The 23,070-nt window shown below is 34.6% G+C and overlaps 2 protein-coding genes and 1 pseudogene across 8 annotated transcripts in view; 1 reads left to right on the top strand and 2 right to left on the bottom strand.

Moving 5' to 3' along the window:
* The window catches only part of RARS2 (arginyl-tRNA synthetase 2, mitochondrial), a 49,225-nt gene extending 44,791 nt beyond the window's left edge, over window positions 1-4,434 (bottom strand). For 3 of the 6 annotated variants that reach the window (XM_036220026.1, XM_016128197.2, XM_036220038.1), the window contains exon 1: window positions 4,331-4,434. In XM_036220026.1, coding sequence (XP_036075919.1) covers window positions 4,331-4,366 — 36 coding nt within the window. In that variant the 5' untranslated portion in view covers window positions 4,367-4,434. Of the gene's footprint in view, window positions 1-623; window positions 1,149-4,145; window positions 4,184-4,330 lie in introns of those variants that run through there. The other 3 variants (XM_016128200.2, XM_016128202.2, XM_016128199.2) reach the window with 3 other exon arrangements.
* A 13-nt stretch (window positions 4,435-4,447) lies between these two features.
* The window catches only part of ORC3 (origin recognition complex subunit 3), a 55,244-nt gene continuing 36,621 nt past the window's right edge, over window positions 4,448-23,070 (top strand). For both annotated transcript variants that reach the window (XM_016128195.2, XM_016128196.2), the window contains exons 1-9: window positions 4,448-4,573; window positions 7,561-7,615; window positions 11,693-11,790; window positions 13,256-13,400; window positions 15,770-15,874; window positions 16,853-17,004; window positions 18,270-18,403; window positions 20,091-20,250; window positions 21,478-21,591. In XM_016128195.2, coding sequence (XP_015983681.1) covers window positions 4,550-4,573; window positions 7,561-7,615; window positions 11,693-11,790; window positions 13,256-13,400; window positions 15,770-15,874; window positions 16,853-17,004; window positions 18,270-18,403; window positions 20,091-20,250; window positions 21,478-21,591 — 987 coding nt within the window. In that variant the 5' untranslated portion in view covers window positions 4,448-4,549. The remainder of the gene's footprint in view (window positions 4,574-7,560; window positions 7,616-11,692; window positions 11,791-13,255; window positions 13,401-15,769; window positions 15,875-16,852; window positions 17,005-18,269; window positions 18,404-20,090; window positions 20,251-21,477; window positions 21,592-23,070) is intronic.
* On the bottom strand, window positions 11,048-11,466 carry LOC107501745 (annotated as a pseudogene).

The following is a 23,070-nucleotide window of genomic DNA, read 5'->3' on the forward strand; positions in this document are numbered from 1 at the left end:
ATTTAAACCCATATGTCTTTCACAATCCATTTTCTTAAACACTATACTAGTGGTTCCTACACTTTGCAGCACACTGAAATGACCCACGGTCTTTAGAACACACTAATGCCTAGCTTCTACATACAAATATTCTGATTTAATTAGCACAGGGCATGACCTGGGCAACACAGTGTTAGAAAGTTCTCACGTTGATTCTAATGTGCAGGCAAAGTGTGGGGACCACTCCATGACACCTTTCTGCCTCCTGGTCATCCTTGGTTGGTTATCAAGCCTAGATGAACATTAGAATCACCTGATGATTTTTAGAACTTCAAGACCCTCACCTGACCCCAGGCCAATGGGCCTGGGCTTAGATACTTTTTAATGCTTCTCAGGTGATTCCAACCTGTAGCCAATACTCAAGAACCATTGCTTAGGGAGGTATCAGCTGCCTTCTATGTTAACAATCAGTGCTCAGGCTAGTGAGTTTTTTCAATAGTACAGTATCTTTCAAATGGGTGAGGCGCATACACATATATACACATATATATACACATACACACACACAAGAAAAAAAAAGAAAAAAGTTAAGAACCACTGTCAAGTGGTCAAAAGTCAGAGTGCATGGTTTTTAATTTACCTACATTCTCATGTGCCGCAGGCCACAGACCTCACGCTGTTTGACACAGTCGCAGCCGGAGTGAAGCGTTGCTTGCAAAGCAAGTGATGCTATCCTATCATCTGTGCTTGTTGCTTTCCTCTGAATTGTCTATATTGAAAATTTATGCATTGCTTTTGATTACTGTTCCGTCCTTAAGAGAGGAGGCGGGTGTTGGGGGGAAAGGCAACTTTTCCAAGAATAGGGCACAAAGAAATGTACGTAATGGGAATTAATCAAACAACTTGATCAAAGGAGAAAGCAAGATTTACTTTCTGAGTGGGCCATTGTGTCAGTGCTTATGTGGAAAGCCCCTGTTAGGCCCACAAAGGCCGGAGGGGGGGTGGTTGGAGAACGTGGTAGCTGAAATAATGATTCTTACTGGAAATTGCTGTTTGACTATTGCTATGGGCACACAGACCTTTGATTATAGCAACATAACATTCTAAACAAGCTTTCTGCTTCTGTAACCCTGCTTACGCAACTAACCTATGAGTTGACAAGTAGTGAACAGAAGAAAAATAGACCTTTGTGTTTAGACAGAATGAAGAATGGGATTTAGGGCTTAAAAACCCTGCACCTCTACATTTTCAGGGAGATAAAAAAATAAAACTGCCTTGCATCAAGGCTCACTGCCTGTCGTTTTTCCTTCGCCGACTCCACATATCCTTCAGCCCTGGAATTGGCTGGAGCTGGTCTCCGGCACTCATGGGTTCGGAATTATTCTGGAAATAATAAGACTTTCTTCAACTGTCTTTGAGACTGGATTTAGTGTTTCCTCTGATGAGGACATGGGCTATGGTTTTCCTTAGCTATGGGCTTTCTTCTCTTTTTTCCCCATTCAGATAAAGCTGTTTTGTCCTGAAATTGGGCTTCATCTGGGACTATCACAGGTATAACAAGGGCCTATTGAGAAATATCTACTTGAGGCCTCATATTGATGAAAAAAAAGTTTTACAGGATAAAACATATTAAAAGTTAATGAAAATAAAATAATAAAAGACTATAACAGTAAAGCCCAAAATATTAATAGAAATAAAATCCACAAAATATTAGACATGGTCCCTGAGAAAAAATTAAATAATGCAATTGAATGAAGAAGAAATCTGAGGTTGAAAGCAGAAAGTACTTCTTAAGGGAGTATCAAGTGAAAAATCCATACATGCCAGATCTGGTTGTAGAACCTAAGACCAGAGATTCTAATGCAGAATATAGTAGTCACTAATATGTACTATGTGTTTACAATGTACCAGGTACAGTCCTAAGCCTTAGATTTGGCAACCTAAGGTGGTGTTGGGGCTCAATCCTGAAGAGAGGATAGGGAGGAGTGTACCAGGTGAGTAGGATGAGAGCTTGGGGAGGGGGTAGGATATTCAAGAAGAGCATGCCCCAACACCACCTTTTCCACAAAGCCTTCTCTGACACTTAGAAGCTCTCTTCTCCATATTCTCTTAGCATATGACACATGCTTCTAACCTAGTAGTTACAGACCGCACTGCAATAACCTGTTTATATGTCTGTTTCCCAAGTTAATTTGGAGTCATGCCAGGGCTGAAACTATATTCTACTTTCAACTTTGGGATCAATGACAGTGCTTAGAAAATTGTAGACTCATTAATCAAAATTTGCTGAACGAATGTGCCATTGCATGTAATACATTCCTTCATTCCTAAACTAGCAAAAGGTCCTCATTTGTAAAGGCAGGCAGTGCACATGTTTTTATTTATGCTCATTTCAGATCACCTCTCAATGATTCCATATTCAGAGAAATATGTATTTGCTTAGTTTATGTTGCTATACAAATCTATTAGACTCTGATTAAAAAGCAAAATGGTGAACCTTGCCTTCACGAACAGCATAATGTATAGGAAGGAGCTTATTTTGAAGTTAGATCTCTGTTCATAAATCAACTCTTCGATTCACTGACCAAGTGGCTTTAGGTATGTTATTTAATCTCTCTGGATCTCAATTTACTCAACTATATAGTAAGGCTAATATGCCTATGTCATAGGATTGTCATGGGTCCCAAATGTAAATGTAAAGTAACTAACACAAATATACACTCAATACACATTACTCCCTATTTCTCCAACTTACCTTCTTTACAAGGAAGCATATAGCCTTTGGAAAATTAAACACAAAATGTTTCTGGTCATGGCACTTTCTTGACCTAAGGGCTGAGAATGGAAACCAGCTTACCTTCCCTACACCAACACACATAGCTTGGGATACTAAGGTTCAAAACTGCCTACCCTGACATAGTTTACTGTCTACACTAACATGACTTTATTATTTGTCTTTATTAGCATGACTTTACTATTTTAGGAGACTCCTGCCCAAATAGCTTGATTGTTCATTATAGGGGCTTCCTGAAAAAAATCTATCGATTTTTCAAGAGATAGCATCAACAGTGTATGTCCTAAGAGTCCTTGCATTCCTCTGCTTGTTCTTTACATCAGTTTTAGGACTGATGTAAGTACTCAATTCTAATCAAGCTATCTCCACTATCCTGCCCTCTCAGCCTGTCACTGAAACACTTTAAATTCTTTAAATTCTCAATAAAATCTTTCCTTCTCAGTAAGACACTATCAGAACTCTGTTGAGGTGGTCTTCTTCCTTACCCTAGTAAGTCATAAATTCGATTTTATCTTATCAAAAGATATGTTGGTGATATTTGGGAAGCCAGCAGTGTTTTATTCCCTTATTACAGATTTGTTCAAACATGACTCTAATCAAGAAAAACAGGACCTCATGTTATCTTTGAGGTTACCAAAAATAATGCTAAGGCAGGCAGGCAAAGTGAACACAAGAAAAATGACCCATCTTTAAATGAGATCCTTTATAAAAAAAAATTCAGATCCATCATCAATTTCACTAAGTGTAACGAACACTGAAAAAAATGAAGAAATAAAATGGAGTCACAATAGTCAAGCTGCTAGGTTACTAAAATCAAGTAGGTTGTGGTATGATAAAACAATTCTATTTTTGTTTTAACTAGCCTTGGAACTTACAAGTTTCATCTTTCCAGTCCTCTATCAATGCTTAGATATACAGCAAACATCTAGATAACCCTCTGATTACCCTCTGAAGGTTAAAGAATGTTCACATATACAGACGATGTGACAACCATTATCCAGACCACTGGTCCTCTACAGGATTATAGTCTGGGACCAATCCAGAGGCTAAGCACACAGGATTAATTCTTCTCAAGAATAAATTTTTTACAGTGAGAACCTTCAGATTTTCTTTCTTCTTCAGAATACTCCGGTTATTATCTAGTTGTATTTCTGGATCACGAACCCTGAGACCCTTGAATAAATAAAACTTTATTATTTATCTCTAGCCAAAAACTCCTGATTTCAAGAGGTGGACACTAATTTCTATAGGGTCTAAGCATGGTCCAATGACTTTCCACCCAGGTAAAGAATACAGAGCTGTACGGGAAAGAGTGAGGGAAGCAACATGTGCCATTCAAAGTTTACTTTTCACAATGATCAGGGCCGCATACCTGGCCCTCCACTGGGTTTGCTTTAGCAGGTGAAGCATCTCGAAAGAAGAGGAAGCGGTAGAAATAAACAGGGTGTAGTTAGAACCCCCCCTCCCGCTGACTAAGGACTGGCCCGCAGCAGTGAAACAGCTTTGGGGTGCGGGGCTCAGCGAAGACCCTCCTTCTGCCAGTTTCTGATTTGGTACCTGACAGGCGATGGACCTCCGGAAGCCGCACGCCATGTCGGGGCTTGACGAAGCGCGACTCAGGCTCCTCTGCAGCCCCGCCTCCGAGCGCCGGAAGCCGGCCCCCGGATGATGTCAGCCAATGAAGAAGCCCAATGGTTCGCTTCTAACCTCTGCCCCGCTGCCGCGAGGGAGCGCGGGAAATCCTGAGCATCTGGAATCCCGCAGGCCGCGGGGACCATGTCCACCTCCTCGGTGTCCAAGGTACGTGGGGGCGGGTGCCCACTGGGACTCCGTCGCCGCCTCATTCCCCTTTGAAGAAGAGATGAAGCAGAGGTTACGTAGACCTCGTTGTACGGACTCCAGGGGACCGAGCAGCGGGGCCGGGCTTAGGTGTCATTGCTCCGGCTTCACTTGAGGCTAACTTTCCTTGGGGAGCGAAGACACCTATCTGCCTTAGTGTTCCGACTAGCAGGATTTTTAAGTTCTGGTTTGTGGAGGTCGGATGCTCGAAGGGTATGCCTCAGTCTCTCCTCCATTTTTTTTCTTTTTATAAATGTTTATCGTGCGCTAAGCACGCCGTTAGCTACTTGAATACAGCAATAAAGTAGACTCCGTTTTTGCACTCAAGAAAAGCACTAAACACAGATGAACTGACCACAAATTGTGATGTTAGCAAGAAAGAAAGCTCTAAGTGAGAGAACAGAGGAGTGACTAGAACCCAATCTAGATTGTCCAGGGCGGGGGTTGGGGGGTTGAGGTTAGGGGTAGGGAGGGGAGTCTGGTCAGCGAAGGCCTTTGGAGAAAGTGACGTTTCAGCTGAGACCTGAAAAATGAGTAAAAGGTTAGGTACAGGATTCAGAGGCTGAGGGACGGTTCTTGAATAGAGAATGACATATTCTTTGGCCCAGAAGATAGAAATAAAATGGCATATTAAAAGAATTGAATAATCCGTATAATCAGAGAGTGGAGATACAGAGGAAAACTTTCTGAAACAAGAGAATGAAAGTAGTGTGTGTGTGTGTGTGTATTTGAGTGAGCGAGATCATATAGATATTTTCATTTGAGCTGTTTAGATGGTCAGGCATTGAGAAACATAATAATGTAGTTCATAAGAAGATAAACTTTAGAGCTCTTGTCCAGTGCAGTGGCCACAAGCCATGTGGCTTTTAAAATTAAAGTAAAATTAAATAAAATTAAAAGTTCAGTTCCTTAGTCTCACTAGTCACATTTCAAGTGCCCAGTAACGACACGTGGCTGTGACTCCATATTAGTTCAGATTATGATATTTCCATCCTTACTGAAAATTCTATTGGACAGCACTGCTATAGACAGAGTAAAGTTAAAGGCCTGTAGTAACATGAGTGCAACTGGAAGCCCCTGAAGTTAAGCTGTCTTAACCTAAAACTGAGAATGCAAATGAAGTTGCAAAGACATTTCTTGGTTAAAACAGATTAATGAAGAAGGCTACACCATGGATCTAATTTTTAATTTTGACTAAAATTAAAATTATGAGAAGCAGTGCCTTTCAACACTACATATCAAGGAGGAGCTACAAGTCATAGGGTTTAAGTTTACAAAAGAGTGACTGATTGATGCTAGGTGCAAACAGCAGAAGAGATTTAACTGTGCTAGTACATTTTTTTTTTTTTTATTAGGATTGGTATGTTTTTGTTTTGCTCTGGTTATAAAGTTCCACAGGTTTTGAGTGGTCTGTCCCCTAATCCTTTTTGTTGCTGGAGCCTCTTATCTTTTTATCTCTTGCAGAATTGTGAACTTTTTTTTGGAAAGCATTTATAGCTTTGTAACAGTAATGCTTGTATTGAGATGGTTATGAAGGAGACCTTACATAAGTAGGAATATTTAAAGACTGTTTCATAGAACTCATCTTTTTTTTTTTTTTTTTTTTTTTTTACCTATGCAAACTTCTCTTTCCTTGTCGTGTTTTCTTGCTGTCTGCCCTCCTAGACTTCTTCCTCCAACTCAAACACTGTCCCTTGTTCACGAGTTCAGAGTGGTTAACCATATTACTACCACTGCAGTACATTCTTGGCACTCTTCATATCTCACTCCTTCATAACTTTTTCCTTCACTGACTTGCAAGTGGATATAGAAAGGAGGCAATGACAAGCTTGTCATGGTACCACTTGATTTTTCTAAATACTTACATATATTCTGAATAGTTCTACAGTTGCAGATACAAGAATATAAGGCATAGTTCTCACTTTGGATCCTGTAATCTAAATGACCACTTGATATTTGCACTGCTCTCTTTAACACTATCCTGAGATGATGTTTTTTAGGTGTAGTTCTTTCATTTTTTTTTCATTCTCCATAGAAATGGCAATCTTAAGAAGCTGTCTATGGTGCGTGGCTTTAAGACTGGTAGAATAAACATAGAACCAGTAGCTTGAGGACTTTGTATCACTAGTCAGATAATAACATGAAATTAAGCAAGTACCAGGAAAATTATTTGGCAAGTATTCATTCATTCCACGTACTGATTGATATATGTACATGTTAACACTGTTCCAATCGTTGAGGAAATGATTATGAACTAAATGCAGTCTGTGCTCTGAAGGCGCTTACAAACTACTTGGGGAGACAAGCCCTAAATAGCTACGATAGTGAGAGTGATTTAAAACAATGCAAAGTAAAGATATTCAAGTATTGTAAGATCTTAGGGGAAGGAATAATTCTGACTAGAGAGTTGGGGAAGGTTTCCCAGACCAGGCGAGTTAGAGTTGAACTGTAATGGATAAATGAATAAGAGTTTATCAGATGAGGAAAGGTGAAACAGGAGCCAAAATGATCTATTTCTCATCAAGGTTATGCTTACTTGGAATTTAATTATATAATAAATACTTTTTTTTGAAGCCTCAGAGCATCACTAGTTTTGATCTTCTCGATCTTCATTTTAATGTATAGTACTAATGTTCTTTAAGTTTTATAAAAATGAAACTTTTCTGAGTTTAAATTTCATTAAGCTTTTTTTTTGTTTGCCTCTTAGATCAGGTCCCAAATAGCAAAATCAAAGTTGAACATCTCATGGGAAGGAGGAGAAGGAAATGGATAGTCCCCACATTGTTTAAGAGTTTTCCTTGTATAATTCAGAGTAAAGAGACGATTTCTTAGCACTTTAAAGAAACGCCTTTTTTTTTTTTTTTTCAATCTGCTTAACCATGCTTGGTTAATAGATTTTTCTGTTCCTTAGTTACTTTGAGTATGATTTTTTTCTTTCTTTTTTATAGGGCTGCTTTGTGTTTAAGTCAAACTTCAAGAAAAGAAAGACCTCTGTGCCAGTAGGTAAGATGTCAAATTTGCTAGTTTTCCTCCCCCAAATCTTGAACTAACCTAGCCCTAATTGAATTTAGTAATTCTCTTGTTTAAGCTTGGCTTTAAAATGTTGCTGTACCAGTTATGTTCCAAACTATAGGTCAAAGGGATAAGGGTACACCCGAGGGTACTAACCTAAAAGGGAATAAAAACATACCTTCAAAAGGCAAATTGGAAAGTAAATATCCTTCAGAGATTATGTCACTGTTCTTTAAAAGAGAGTGTCTTAAAATTCTTTGTGGCTTTCTGAGGTGGGGTAGAGGGACTTGAATGCAAAAAGACAGGAGGGACTCTTTTTGCAGTGAGGGAAATGTTCCCTATATTGAGGGAGTGGTTATTTGAGTATATACTTTTGTTAAAACATATCATCTGTTAAAATGAGCACATTTTATTATTTGTAAATTATATCAATAAAATTAAATTATTAAAAAAAGATACTGTCTTCACTTTCTTCACTGATCTTCATTATCCAGATATCTGTTTGGTGATCAAGTTAAGAAGACTTCTTTGAACAAATTGTGATATTACTGTCAGTCAGAAAGTGTTAATTGCACTGGTTCTCCATTGTGGCTGAAGATTATAATCACTTGGGGAATTTTAAAACAATTTTTTTTTTTCAGATATATGGTATTTACATGCAGTAGTGAGAAGGAGTATAAAGAGTTTACCTGTACCTTCACCTGGTTATCCCTAGTGTAACATTTTGCATAACTATAGTACAGTATCACAACCAGGAAACTAACATTGGTACAATCTATTGACCTTAATCAGATTTCAACTCGAACTTTTTAAAGATGCCAGTGCTGGGACCCCAGCCCAGACCATTTGAATAGAATATCTGGGAGTGGTACCCAGGTGTTGATATTTTTAAAAGCTCTTTACAGGCTGATTGGATATTTATATTTAGCATTCAACACTGTGAAGGTTAATGATGGAAAAATTATGACGTAGAATTAAGCATACTCATCCACTAGTTTTAAATTTTTTAAAAAAGTGAACTATACCATTGATTAAGGAAATAAATATCTTGAATAGAGTTTTCTAAAACATTACATAATACAGACCTTTGGTTTGAGACCAGCTATTTTAGCACTTGGTATCTGTTTAATTCTCTCAGCAAATTATGAAGAATATATAATTTTCTCCATTAAAATATATGAGAATACTTTGACATATAAAGAACTTTCTCAGTGAATGCTAGTAAGTGGCAGAACCGGGATTTGAATCTAAGCTGTCTGATTCTAGAGTCTATGGTCTAACTATTACTTGATACCTCTCATAATATGAGGCGAGTTTTTGCTTAGAACTTTTTGTGTTAGATTTCAACTATAATTTATTAAGATTTGTGTGAAGTTTTTAGTGTTAGTGAACCTCATGTGTATAATTGTTTAATTTGAATTTTGCTTTGAAGTACATTAGATTTTTTTTTCATCATGCTGATCTAAGACCAAGAGATACTGTTATAATATGAAAATCTTAGGTGAATTGACCCTGATTTTAAGACAGATGGAGTAGGAATGAGGAAAACAAATCCACATTTTAGCACTTGACTTCATTGGCTTCAATTCTTGAATCAAGATTGCTTGAAAAAGTAGAAAGATGCTCTGCATTATGTCCACCACCATCTGTCTCCTGACTTGAAGATACTTGGGTTTGTCTCTAAGAGAGTACTGGTAACTCTTCTCGGTATTCCGGAGAAGGAGATGAGAGATGGGGAATATGAAAGAGAGAGTGGAGAGAGAGACAGACTGGCAGTGGCCCTGGCACCCTGGTAGATGTTCCTGCTAAAATAAAGCATTGTGAGTGGGAGCAGGAGGGAACCTGTTAGTGTGAGAGCTTTTATTCTTTAGCTTCCCTCAGTATGTATTTATTTATTTTTACCTAATTGATGGATAAATAATACAGTTATGGTAACAGGTTAAAGTGTCCTGCTGCTCTTGTTTCCCAATATTTAACTTTTTTTGTTATGTATTTTGATGCATTGTTCAGCACATTAAAAAAAATTCATGTCTTGATTTGCCACTTTAATATTTTATATGATTTTACTCATTTTCAAAGTAAAATGACTTTCTATTTGAGACTACACTACCTTGTTGTTCTGCTTTGTCTCTTAGTAATAGTGCATCTCCTTGCCTTTTTTCTGTTTGCATTTTTATACTATAACTTTGTCTATTATTTTACCATATGATGACTTTAATATATTCTAAGCCTTTTGATAAAAGTTAAAAATCAATACTTGTCAAAAACTCTGAGTCAGCTATGATTAGAGTTTCTTAACATGAAAGACATTTCTAAACTAGCAGTTAACATCAAAACTTAATAGTTAGAATACTGGTAACATCTCAGCGAAGTGAGGAACAAAATGTGTACTTTCACAATTATTATTTAATATCATCAAAGTTCTAGCTATTGCAATAAAATACCTAGAGGTAAACAAAAAGAAATATGAAGGAAAGTAGAAAACTATAAGGAATGTACAATATTTGACTAAAAGAAGAGACCTGAATGTTTTTGGATGTGAATTTTTAATATATTAAAAATGCCATTTCTCCCCAAATCAACCTACAGATTTTATTTTATCCAGTCAGAATAACTATTTTTGAGAAATGACAAAATTAATTTGAAAAAATGCCTTAAAAGTTTTTAAAAAGTATGATAATATTTGGTGGTGGCGGGAGAGAGACCTGGATCTATTCAAAGCTACAATAATTAAAACAGTTTGGGACTGATATGAGAATACAGTTGGATTTAGTAGAACAAAAGAAAAACTTCTAAGTATATATATATATTTAGATGATAAAGGCATCTCAAATTATGAGAAATGATGGATTATTCAATAAATGAGTGTCTTTCAAACTGAAAGTTATATATAACCCAAGTGTGATTCGTGATATCAAGTTAGTGGGTCATGAGAGTTTTAAAAAACGGAATAGAAAATATTTGTTACCGCATGACAAGGAAAAATATTTGTTTTGTGGGACTTTTGTTTGTTTCTCTTATGTGTGTTCATGTTGGATTACAATGTAAAATGCATTCCTTAGTGTGGATCATGGTTGAAAAGTTTGAGAGCCACTGCAACAAATGGTATTTTGATAAATGGCTAACGATTTGGAGGAAAAAAATCTAAAAGTATGTAAAATAGTATAATCAGACTAAAAGGCTGGGCTAATCTATGTCAGCCAAACAAATGAACAAGAGTAATATTACCATTTAATAAAGGAGAGCTCAAAGCAAATATATGAAACAAAGTATACAAGGCCTTAGAATAAAGGCAAATAATAAAAATGTTTTTTTGAAGAAATTATTTTTTAAAAAAACTTCTTTATTGATAGTTGCATTTATTAGCAAGGATCATTAATCAGTAGCTATTGAAAGGAATCAGACCACTTTGGGAACATAATGCTAAAACCCCATCAGCTTATTGTCCTTGCTTTCGTCATTCTGGTAACCAGTAAGTGTCAAAGAGCTTTGAATATTTTCAGGTAGATATAAATATTATGACCTACTCGTACCTTAATGTAGTAATTTATTCCAGCAACCACTTGAATTTTGTATTCTACAGCTTCAAATTCTTCCTGAGTCTCATTTGTTTTTCCTTCAAGCTATGGTTTAACTTCATTAGCAATCTCATTGATTTCTAGAGTGGCAGGTTTGGCTTCAATTAAACCTCCAAGCATCATTTTGGCTAATTCTTTGCTGGGCAGGATACTGGAACTGAAGTAAAAAATACGTTATTATTAAATGTATATACCTCAAATCAAAACCATTAAATAAAAACTGTTAGAAATTCAAAAATAAATGATAGAACTAAAAATTAAAGTTATTTTAATTTTATAGATACAACTAATATATTAAGAATGTAAGATATATACTATAAGATATATAAATAAATGTAAAGGATATTGAATATTAACTATCTCAAATACATATATATTTTTAATACATATAAAAAAATTCAACCCCATCATTTACTGTGTGACTTCGTATAGAGATTTTCTAACTTTTATTATGTAAAAAAGAAACTGAATTATTTCTTTCTGTTTTTAGAAGACTATTTTAATAAAGGAAAAAAAGAGTCTGAGGACAGTAAGCTTCGATTTGAAACATATCAGTCGATATGGCAGCAGATGAAATCTGAAACTGAGGTGAATATTTTTTTCATAACAGCATTTCTCTAATACTGTAAATCTCATGTTTGTTGCTTCCTGTTTTTCTACCAAGAGTATTTACAAGAGTATTGATGAATATCGGTAATATTAAGCATAATCTGTATATACTAAAAAGCCCTCATGTTCTAAATATAGCTTTAGGTATTGGAACATATGTTTATAGTGATAGCTGTTCAGGCTATCATTTATGTATTTTCACACCACTTAAAATGATGGTACTCTTTACATTGTCCATTCAGTTATGCAAGTAAGAAATAAGCAGCTTATTTCTAAACTACTTCATTCCCTCATCCTCATATCTGGTTATCATATTCTTTATATTGCAGCTCTGAAAAATGTATTCACTATATAACAGATTCATAGCTCTAGGGCTAGCATCTTGAGGGAACTTGTTTTGTTTGACCAACACAATGTTATATTTTTTGTTTTTTAATGCCTTTGGGAAGGTTATGCACTTTTCCAGTTTATTACTGTTTCCCACCATCCTTTATTGCTTTATACCTGGTAGCTTTGCTCATTCATGTATTCCATGGACCCTTGAAGGTATTTGAGGTTTCCAGTTTAGGTCCTCTTCATTTCTTAATCTGGATTGCCTTATTAATATCCTCCTAACTGATGTCCCTGCCTCTGATGTAAAACCCTCAGGTCCGTCACTGGTCCCTGTGGCACCATTGGCCAAATTAGATAAGTCCTTCTCCCTTTGGGCCAGGCTACAGGGGTTTTCCAGCCCTACTTGCAATATACACTCTTTAGCCCCCTCTACTCTGGCCTTCACAGTGCTGCCAGATTAACCCTCCTTAACACTGATTTAATCATGTCTCTACTTCAGATCCCTTCAGTGGTTCTCCCCACAGGTTAAAATCCAAACCCTTTAACATCAGATATTTATTTTCTTGGTTTAGCACCTTGCTTATTTGTCCAATCTCATTCCCTACCATTTCTCCTATTCTTTGTGCTTAGGTGTATCTGTGGTTCCCCAGATGTTTGGTGCTTTATTCTTTGTCTTCTTTACTCCTATTCCTTCTGACTTTCTTTTAACTACCATCACCTGCTCTAATACTTTGGCTCAATTGTATCACCTCCTCAGCTTAAGTTAGATGGTCCTAATCTTGGTTTCTATATTATCATAGCATTTTACAAAATGTATTTTAATTGTAAGTGTTTTTGGTCATTTTTTTAGCATAGAGACTACCTTTCATTTGTAAGGTAGTTAGTGCTTGTTGAATGAATAAGTGAGATTCTGTAATGAGGGTATCCAAAGCACCAATCACTGGAGATTTAAGGAAAAACATTTTTTATTTCATTATGAGTATATTTCATTATGATTGTAATTTTACATATAATCTTTGGAATTGAATTCATGATAATTTTCTTTCCCAAACTTGGAAAGACACATCAGATTATCACTGATAATACATGAAGTTTTGTGTGTTCTGTGTAGCGACTGCAAGAAGAATTAAATAAAAACCTATTTGACAGTCTAATTGAATTTCTGCAAAAGTCTCATTCCGGATTCCAGGAGAATTCAAGAAACTGGGGCTATCAGATAAAACTCAGAGAAATTCCAACTGCTGCTCTCGTTCTAGGTTTGTACCTGTGTGTGTGTGTGTGGGGGGGTGTTTTTGAAAATAGTAGGGAATAACATTCTGATAAACTGTTTTTTCTCTTTCATTTATAAATTTAAACCAATTATAGTTTGTTAGGCATACTTTCAAAATCAATAAAAGTTTCTTGTACTGAACATACATCTGTAAATTAAAAGAAATTGATCTAGGATTAGCTAGTCCCTCTTCAACCTTTTGTCTGAAAAATGAAGAGGAAACATGTTTGTGTTATTCTTTCTTCCTTAGTTACTAATTTTAAGAAAATATATAAGATTTGAATTTGGTAATAAAGAAGCTACCAGTATGTTAATAGATTTGATTTTTATACTTTTCTTATATCTTCAGTGCAGTTACTCTAATCTTAATTTTATTTCCCTATTCTTAGTTTTTCAATCTTGGATTGTTTCATAATATTGTATGAATATTAATTAGAATGCAGTTTGGTTAAATTATATATGAATTGCTTTCAGACTACAGGTTGTAAATTTCTTATGTATTTAAATATCCATCATTAATTTCCCATTTTAACCAAACATCTGAATTTCAGGATACTGGAAAAAATTTCTTTGAATATTAGCAAGTTTTCTTCATCCTTTTGAAAAGAAAGTTGAATTTATTTGGATTCTTAATATACCTTCATTGTACCTCCCATTTGATCTTTATTCAAGGTTTCTTATACTAGTTGGTTCTGAGATAAGAGATTAATTTTTTTGTTTAATACTGTCTAATATTGTTCCTAACCTTGATATTTAGGGAAGTACTTCTCAAACTTTAATGTACCTATAGGTAACCGTGGGGATCTTAGTAAATGCAAATGTTCTTTAATAAGTCTTAGGTCAGTCCTGTAACTCTGCATTTCTAACAGGCCTCCAGCTGATACCCATACTGCTGATCCCATAACCATTCTGAGTAATAAGACTCCACGGTGTGATTTTTGTAACACTGTGGACCAGTTTTTCAGTGCAGCCTGCCACTTAAGTTCAAAACCCCTTTTATTTACGAATGAGAAGCTGAGGCCCAGTGATGGTTGGCTTGTACTGTTGAGTGCATGCTTTCTCTGCTGCCATGTTATAGCAATTGGAGATAGAGTAGGAGAAACAATGAAGAGGGATGATGGCCTGATTGTCATGAGAGCCCTGTTTAAATTCCTTTTCTGCCAACTGCCAAAAGGAGAAAGGAAGCTAATGGAAATCATCTATTTCAAAGTCAGTGGCCTGAAGAGAACATTTTTTCAGTTAAAGACATTGTTGATTATCTTGTTTTCAATAGACAAGTCTGTTGTAAGGGATGTAATGTTAAATAGTTGATGAAGTCAATTAGATAAGACAAGCCAGTGTTTCACTGAACTCCTAAATTTGTTCAGAAATATATTACAATCATAGATCATACTACATGCTAAGAATATAATTTTGATACTTAAAAAAAAATCTGTACTCAAAGATACTTAAGTACAGTTGCACGTTTTCTATTTTCTAATATATATATATTTGTTTATTTTAGTATATGCCCATTTAAAAATAGCCTGCCAACATTTTTGTTTGTTGCCTCTCTTAGAAAAAAAAATGTTGCTTATTAGTGGCTTAGATGCTTCTGAACCTTTTCTTTTGCTTCCAAGCAGGTGAAATTTCATGGTACCAAGTGTCAAGTAATTTGAAGATGTCTGTGGCTGCTACCTGCCTAAGTGCCAAAACACTTTCTAGAGATCACAGATTGTGATGTTAGGGAAGTTACCAGTTAATAGAATTTATTTTTTTAAGTAATGAGGAAATTTTCACTCAATGCTGATAACCGCATGGAGAGCAATAAAACTCTAATTTGTGGAAATGAGAACCAGGGTTTAGTAAATACCTGAAGTAAATACCTTTAGTAAATACCTGTAATTTGTTTTCAGGCTCTTCCATCAGAAATCAGTTTACTGTACCCTTTACCTATTATATTTACTACTGTGGTCATAAATAGTATTAATTACTAGATTCTCAGTTAGGGTCAGAAGAAGGCTAGAAATTATAGTCCTTATTTTTGAATAATTATTTTAAAGAACTCTTTTTGAATGTGACAAAGGAATGAAATTATTCCTAAGATGTTTTCAAGGGTCAACTACACATCCATGGTAATTTTTTTAAAAGGAAAATTTGTGCTAAATACTTTTTCTAACAAATAAGTATAGTATGTGTCTCTAGATACCTCTTGTTAATGGAGATCTCTGCATTTATGCAGTATATTTTCTTGATTTCTGCTTTTCATCATTGTAAAAATATTTTTACTTAGTAATTCAGTTGACATGTTAAATAGCTTTTGTTGTTAAATTATTAATAATAAAAATGGGGTAATATTGATGTATAATCCCATAGGTGTGAATGTAACAGATCATGATTTAACATTCAGAAGTCTAACAGAAGCTCTTCAGAATAATGTCACTCCATATGTAGTCTCATTGCAAGCTAGAGATTGTCCAGGTAAAGTATAAATGCTTTAATAACCTTAGTGAGATGTTATAAATCTCTTCGGACCCCTCTCTTTTTCTCTCTCTCAAGCTTTCTTTATCCCTTTTTATTTCTGGGAAGAGCATGGTACTACATTTTTGGCAGGGTGAAGTTTAGTGCCTCCCAGAATAATCTTGACTATTGCAGGACTCTTTCCAGTTTTCTTTGTTTATTCTAGCCTCACCCCTGCCATATCAGCTTCCCTGACAATAATAATAGTTCAGGCATTTAAAGTTGGAAGGTTTGGGACAGAGAGCTAAGAATTAAGGAATGGAGAGATCTTATTTAGCCTAACAGAGAATAGACTCCGTATTTATAGCCTCAAATCACCTTATCATCCCATCTGAAAGGCCACCATGATAAAAATAGTGCATTGCCAGAGCTAATCTTGGGTATCCGAAGCCATTAAATCATAAAGGATGTGGACACTAATAGAATAAAATGTGTTTAGATTTGGGCGGATATAAGGTCATTGTATGCTTAAAGTACTTTCACATTCATAAACGGATTGGAATTAAGTAAAAAAGCCCCTAGGACATCTTTTAAAATGACTTTATGGAAGACTTGTAATCAGTAAAATAACTTATGTATTTTACTTTTGATCCTTTTTAAAGGTCTTTACAAACCTTTTGCTGTCCACAAGTAACTTAAATATAAGTTATTCCTGATACAATTGTTTTCATGTTTATTCACTTGCTTAGGAGACACTTTTATTATAGACAGTACTCATAAAGTTTGGCCTAGTGTTAGTCTGAATAATGAAATTTAAATTTAAATTTTAAGGAGAGGATACTAATGGGTGTTAATAGTTAATATATGTTAAATTAGGTTAGTTAATGTTAAATATAGAAAAACACATTCTACCCAACTAATTTACACTGATCAAGAAGTTTCAGTTTTTTAGATTTGTTTTAAGGAGAAATGAGCTTTCTTACCTTTCATATTCTGTAGATGTGAAACATTTTTTACAAAAGTTGGTCTCACAGTTAATGGACTGCTGTGCGGATGTGGAATCCAAAGAGGAGGAAAGTGTAAACATCACTCAGAAAAAGACACATTGTTCAATGGATTCTCTTTCCAGTTGGTATATGAATGTCACACAGGTAAATGTAAACTGACAGTTTTCTCCCAGGAAATTGGCATGTGATCAAAGAGGCTTGGAATTATATTAAGCATAGTACTGTTCTGTTCTAATAAGGAGATGCGTATGCAGCATATTGTTTATTTAATGCATATGCAGCACTAGCTGTTTATTTAATAGTACTTGTTTTTCCTTAGGCTATTAGAATTTAAAAGTATCCTTTTATCAGTATTCGGCCTACTTGCTGGTAAAATGTTTACATGTGGGAGAATGTCATCTAGTGACAAAACAGTATCTGGAATTGGTTCTGCTGTAGATTTTCTCTGTGACAATAACTATAATGTAAATATATTATCTCAGATTACTCATTATTTTGTTTCATGTAGTAGAACCATATTGCCAGTACCATTGTTACCTCAGTCCAATTAGAACTAGCTATATACATATAAAATCTAATTTGTTCATGCTTAGAACTTTGGGGGAATAAATGCTCTCTAAAGTGTATTTAATGAACTGATAAATAAAAAGTTCTATTTTACCATATTAGTCTCTGGTGAAAATAAATAATAACTTAGATGACTCATGGATAACCGCAGCACAAAACTACAGCCTTAGTTTATGATGCTTTGTATCCCATATGGGGAAAATTACTCTGGTGACATTTTCTGACGAATATATTTTCTGAAATCATTTTAAGTGAAGTTTCATTTTGCTTTACATTGATATTAAACTGGGTTTAATTCTTACTATAATGTCTTAATTCGATCCAGAATTTTAGATTTTATAGCTATCAAATGCTGCATGTAATTTTTGTCAGATATCTTTAAAATATTGGGATTGAACCAGATGATATTTAAGATGCATTTCAACTTGAAATTTATCAGCACAGTAGCAAGTATTGTGACTCATTACGCTTTTTAAATAAAAATTCTAGTTCTCACCTTAAAGCAAAGGAAAATATGGCATTATACTAACAGAAAATTCACTTTTATAGAGAATGTTCACTTCTCCCTGTGCTTTTCCTATCATTTTCTGAGCAGAAAATATAAATATTTTGTATGAGTTATAGATTTTACTGAACCTTTTTCTTCCTGGTTATTATTCCCATGTCAACACACAAAGATTCTACTAATAAATGTTGGAATGAGTTCCTATGTTTTATGTGGATGAAATAAAAGGAAAAATGTTATTGTGAAATGTAAAGGGAGATATACCTGTATGTGGCATTATAACCTCAATTGGAAGGTAAGGCTTACTTTAAACTCTCTTTCCACCATGGCTTAAAAGAAGACAGATCCAGAAATGCCAGGGAAAAAGAGGACTTCTTCTAGCCAATGGCAATCTCCTCCTGTTGTGCTTATCTTAAAAGATATGGAAAGCTTCACCACAAAAGTACTCCAAGACTTCATAATCATCAGCAGGTAGATGGTGTATTACCCGGCTTTTGTGCAAAATTCTTTTTGTTAAGAAAACAGTGTTTAACTTAAAAAAAAAAACCTTTCAGAGAATACAATTGGCAATTTAATTTTCATTTAATGCCATTTGGATGGAAACCAAGATGATTTCAAATTCCTTATTATTGAGTGTTCAAAGACCCATAGATTTTCTGCTTTTTTGACCAGAGAATGAGAGTCAAAAGACAAAACTTACCCATTTTTAATTAGCATGATAAGGCAATATGAAATGTAGTTTCTTTCACCAGGATTGTCTGTCTCTTACTTGCCTATTATGGATAAACTACTCGAGGTTGATATTTTTGTCAGGTCTTATTTTCTACATGAGTATGTTCTAAACCATTTGTACCACTGGAGCTCTAGGTCTTCTTTTCTGAATCCTATCCATCCTTAGAAGTTCTGAGTTACATAGAGTTATACTGAGCAAGAATGTTTTTTAAATAACATAATATTTCTAGTGAGAATCCGCTTCCATGATCTCATTTGATCTTCAAGGCAATCCTGTGAGACTCAGAATTGAAGTAACTAACACTATTTAAAATCCAGTAACATGTACTTTCTGTGGTACATTTTTAAAGATAAAATTTATAAGCCATTCTGTATGGTTTTCTCTATATGTTAACTTGCTAAATACTTATGATGACAAATGCCTAAAAGCTATGTTGTGTAATAATTTACTAATACAATTTCTATTTCGATAGTATTCTTTTTTTTCCATTGAAATTAAGTTTTCTAGATCCTAAGAGGAACTTTTCTTAATGGTAGCACTGAACTGCTTACCATGCTGTAAAAATGCACGGTATAGAATAGTGACAGAAGAGGTATACTTTTTTGGATTTCAGACTTGTGACTACTGTTACTATCAAAAGTAAGGGAAAAGAACTTAAATTAGTAAGAGAGTCTGGGTACTTTATGCCTATGAAGGTAGAACTAAATACAGCTAGAATACTGAAGAGCAGTAGCTAACAGGAAGGAATAAACAAAATCGTCAGTCATAATACATACCGGACTCTGACCTGCAGTAGCTCTCAGTATTGTTTTACTCTGTGGAAGTCATTTGTGTTCCTACTGGTGGTGCTAAGAATCAATCATGTCCAATAAATTTGAGTTAAGAACGCAAGAGAAAGATGTAACATTTTTTAATTTTTAATATTGTTTTAACATTACATGTAAGACATGTTTTCTAATTCTTAGCTATTATGGCTGGGTGACATAGTATCTGTTAGAAATGTTCATAAATAGAATAAGTTATCTTGAAAATCAATGAACTTCATGTCACTAAACCCTTAAAGAATAGGCTGGATATAAGACTGTAAAGAAGACTGTAGATAGCACTCGTACTTTAGGTGAGACGGTTGAATGGTATCTGATACCTCTTCTAACACTAGAGATTGTATAATCTTAGAGGGAGGCACCTCTGTGATTTTACTTATAAAATGAGAGGAACCATTAATAGATTGATTTCAGAGCGAGAATGTCTGGAAAATAACTATTTCTATGTTACTACGACAGAGCAAAATGAGTGACCTAGAAAATTTTAGTATTTGGAAGAATACTCTTTAGCATTGTCTTATGAAGTAGTCTTATTGTGAAGCATGTATTGAAATATATTTGCTAAAGAAATCCCACTTTTGTATTTTTCCTTGAAAACTAGTCAACATCTACATGAATTTCCACTAATACTTATTTTTGGAATTGCCACATCTCCTATTATCATCCATCGGTTGCTTCCTCATGCAGTATCATCTCTATTGTGTATAGAATTATTCCAGTCTTTGTCTTGCAAGGAGCACTTGACTACAGTACTTGATAAGGTAAAAAGAAAAAATATTTACCCATGATAATAGGATGAAGAGAAAACGCCGAGAATCGATTATAAATGTAAATGTTAATGGTAAATTTCTACAATCTCAGAGTATGATATTGAACATATTCCTCTACATATTTTAATATTTTTATTTAATGATTTTTATAGTGGTATAGTATTGATTCTTCAGATAAAAATATAAGATTTATGAAATATCTTTCAATCAGTTATTACTCAAAGGAAAATTGTAGGTTTTTGAAATAAATTTATACAGAAGTGAATGACTTCCTGGTAAAAATACCAATGTTTTGACTCTTACATTTTATATTAAATGATTTGAAGTTTTTAGTGGACTCTTCTGTCATGCTGCTCTTGACTGAAAATAAATACTAATATTTTCCCAGACCATAGCTCCATGTTTCTACCTAAATAGAAATACAGTTCTTCAGTATTGACCTTCCACAAATTGTTGCTAGACTCAGCTCTTTTAAGGTGTGCATTATATTGCTGGTGTAAAGTAAACTAATGAAAACCCCCCATTTATTTACTAACCACTTCCACATTTTTTTTCTCCATAAAGGTGATATCTGTTGGGCTTATTGACACTTCAGGAATAATTTTTCCAGCTACATTATTTAAAATTGCTTCATCGTGGCCACAATCAGTTGGCCTTCTATAACCATTCTTCTGTTTAAAAAGCCTTATATGACATAATTTTCAAATGTAAAATCTTCACTTTAGGCCATTGAAAATTAGTCGAATAATGCAAATTCATCTGTTTTATATGTTTTAAATAGACATCTGTTAATTTGGGGTTTATCATTTAACAATATATGATGTGTTACTCTTCATTAATGTGCATCAGTGAGAGTGAAAAAGAAATCTAATCAGATAACAAGACTTGCCAAAGCCTGCAGCTTCTTCAGTGGCTTCTAGTGGGAGAAAAGGGATTATATAGTTGATTGGCAATATTTTTTAAAATCCGAAATTGGATGATGATGGACATCTTTGGTAATGAAGATACCATATGAATAGCTTCTTTTTGTTATTACTGTTGTATAAATTAATTTGGAGTTTTGGTTGATATTTGACCTAAAAAAACCTAGCTGCTGCTGTTACAGGTTTCATAGTTACTGTATCATAGTATCATTCTTTGTCTCATTATTTATACTTGATACTTACAAAGAATAAAGACTAACAAGGAATGTGTCTTGCCCCCTTTTATCTCTTTTAGCTACTTCTTACAACTCAGTTTCCCTTTAAACTAAGTGAAAAAGTGTTACAGATTCTGACCAATATCTTTTTGTATCATGATTTCTCAATTCAGAACTTTATAAAAGGACTTCAGGTAAGAAGACACTAATGGATTTGAAAATTCACAAATTGATTCTAAATAATTTGCATGTTATTTCAAACTAGTGTGATACCTAAGGCATTTTAAATGGAAAAATCTAGAATAAGTAAATTCAAGTTATGTTATTTTAGGTTCTGCCATTGCTTTGTTACCTCGCAGCAAAACTCTAAAGAATACATTAATTGGATAACAAAATAGAAAAAGACCTTCCTCCATTCCAGTGCTTCTTAACCATTTTGTGTGTGGGGGTGGGCTGGGGAGAATGGGAGCTTTTTTAAAGAATGTGATTAAAGCTTATGGACTTTCTACATAGGAAATGTATACAAGGTGTCAGCAATTTTTTTCTATGAAGCACCAGATATTACATATTTTTTGGCTTTGCATGCTGCGTAAGGTCTCTTGCATATTTTTCTTTTTCTTAATTTCAAAAAATAGTCCTTAAAAGATGTATAAACTAATCCTGGGCCTTAGAAAAATTGGCTGTGGGGCATAGTTTGCAGTCCTCTGCACATGTATATATGTGTTCATTCGTATTTATTTTTACATAAATGCATTGAGAATACACTTTCACTAAGGTTTTATGTATTGTTAGGAAAAATTCATGAACTTAGCTTCATAATATCTATTCTAAACTAAAAAAGGACCCCATTTTTTAGTTGTTTAAAACAATATAATTCCCTTCTCTAGGCGACTACCTAAAACATCCTATCAAAGTATAGTCATTGTGAACACATGCCATCTGTCAAGTTGATTAGTAACCTTCAATACAAAAGTTCATTGTAATACCTCATGTTTATGTAGTGCCTGAAAGATGATAAGTATTTCTCATATGTATTCTTATTCCACATAAAATAACTGTAGTGGTCTGCTATGGCTAATATGTGCTTTTTTTTTTTTTTCCCCAATTTAGATTTTTTAAAATAAGTATTTTAAAGCAAGAAAATATTATTTACCTTAGCAACATGTGAGATTAAATGATACTGAGATACAACAACTTTTAACTTCTCATTCATTTCATTTTATTCATTTATTTATTTACTCATAAGTATTAATCAAGAGCCTGCTGTAAGCCAAACACTATGCTGAGCCCTGGAGATACAGAGGACAAAGAAATCTCTATTTTCAAATTGCTCAGTGTTTAATGAAGGAGGTAGAAGAGTGAACCTATGTTCACAATTCTGAGTAGTCAGTGGAGTCCGGAGATTCTATAGGAGAGCAGAGGCGTATCCTAAGGAAGAGGAGCTAGCCAGGCAGAATTGGAAGAGCATTCCAGGCAAAGGCAACAATAGAGGGAGAGAGGTCTATCAGAGGGCTGTTGCAGTCATCTCGACAAGATATGATAAGGGTTTAACTTACATAGTAATAATGGGACTAGAGAGGAGGAAACAAATTTGAGGATGAGATAGAATCAGCAGAACTTAGTGACTAAGTAGATAATAGGATGTGTAAGAGTGGAGCATAAGTGACAGACAC

This window comes from Rousettus aegyptiacus, unplaced genomic scaffold, assembly GCF_014176215.1.
Source record: "Rousettus aegyptiacus isolate mRouAeg1 unplaced genomic scaffold, mRouAeg1.p scaffold_m13_p_1, whole genome shotgun sequence".
Lineage (NCBI taxonomy): Eukaryota > Metazoa > Chordata > Mammalia > Chiroptera > Pteropodidae > Rousettus > Rousettus aegyptiacus.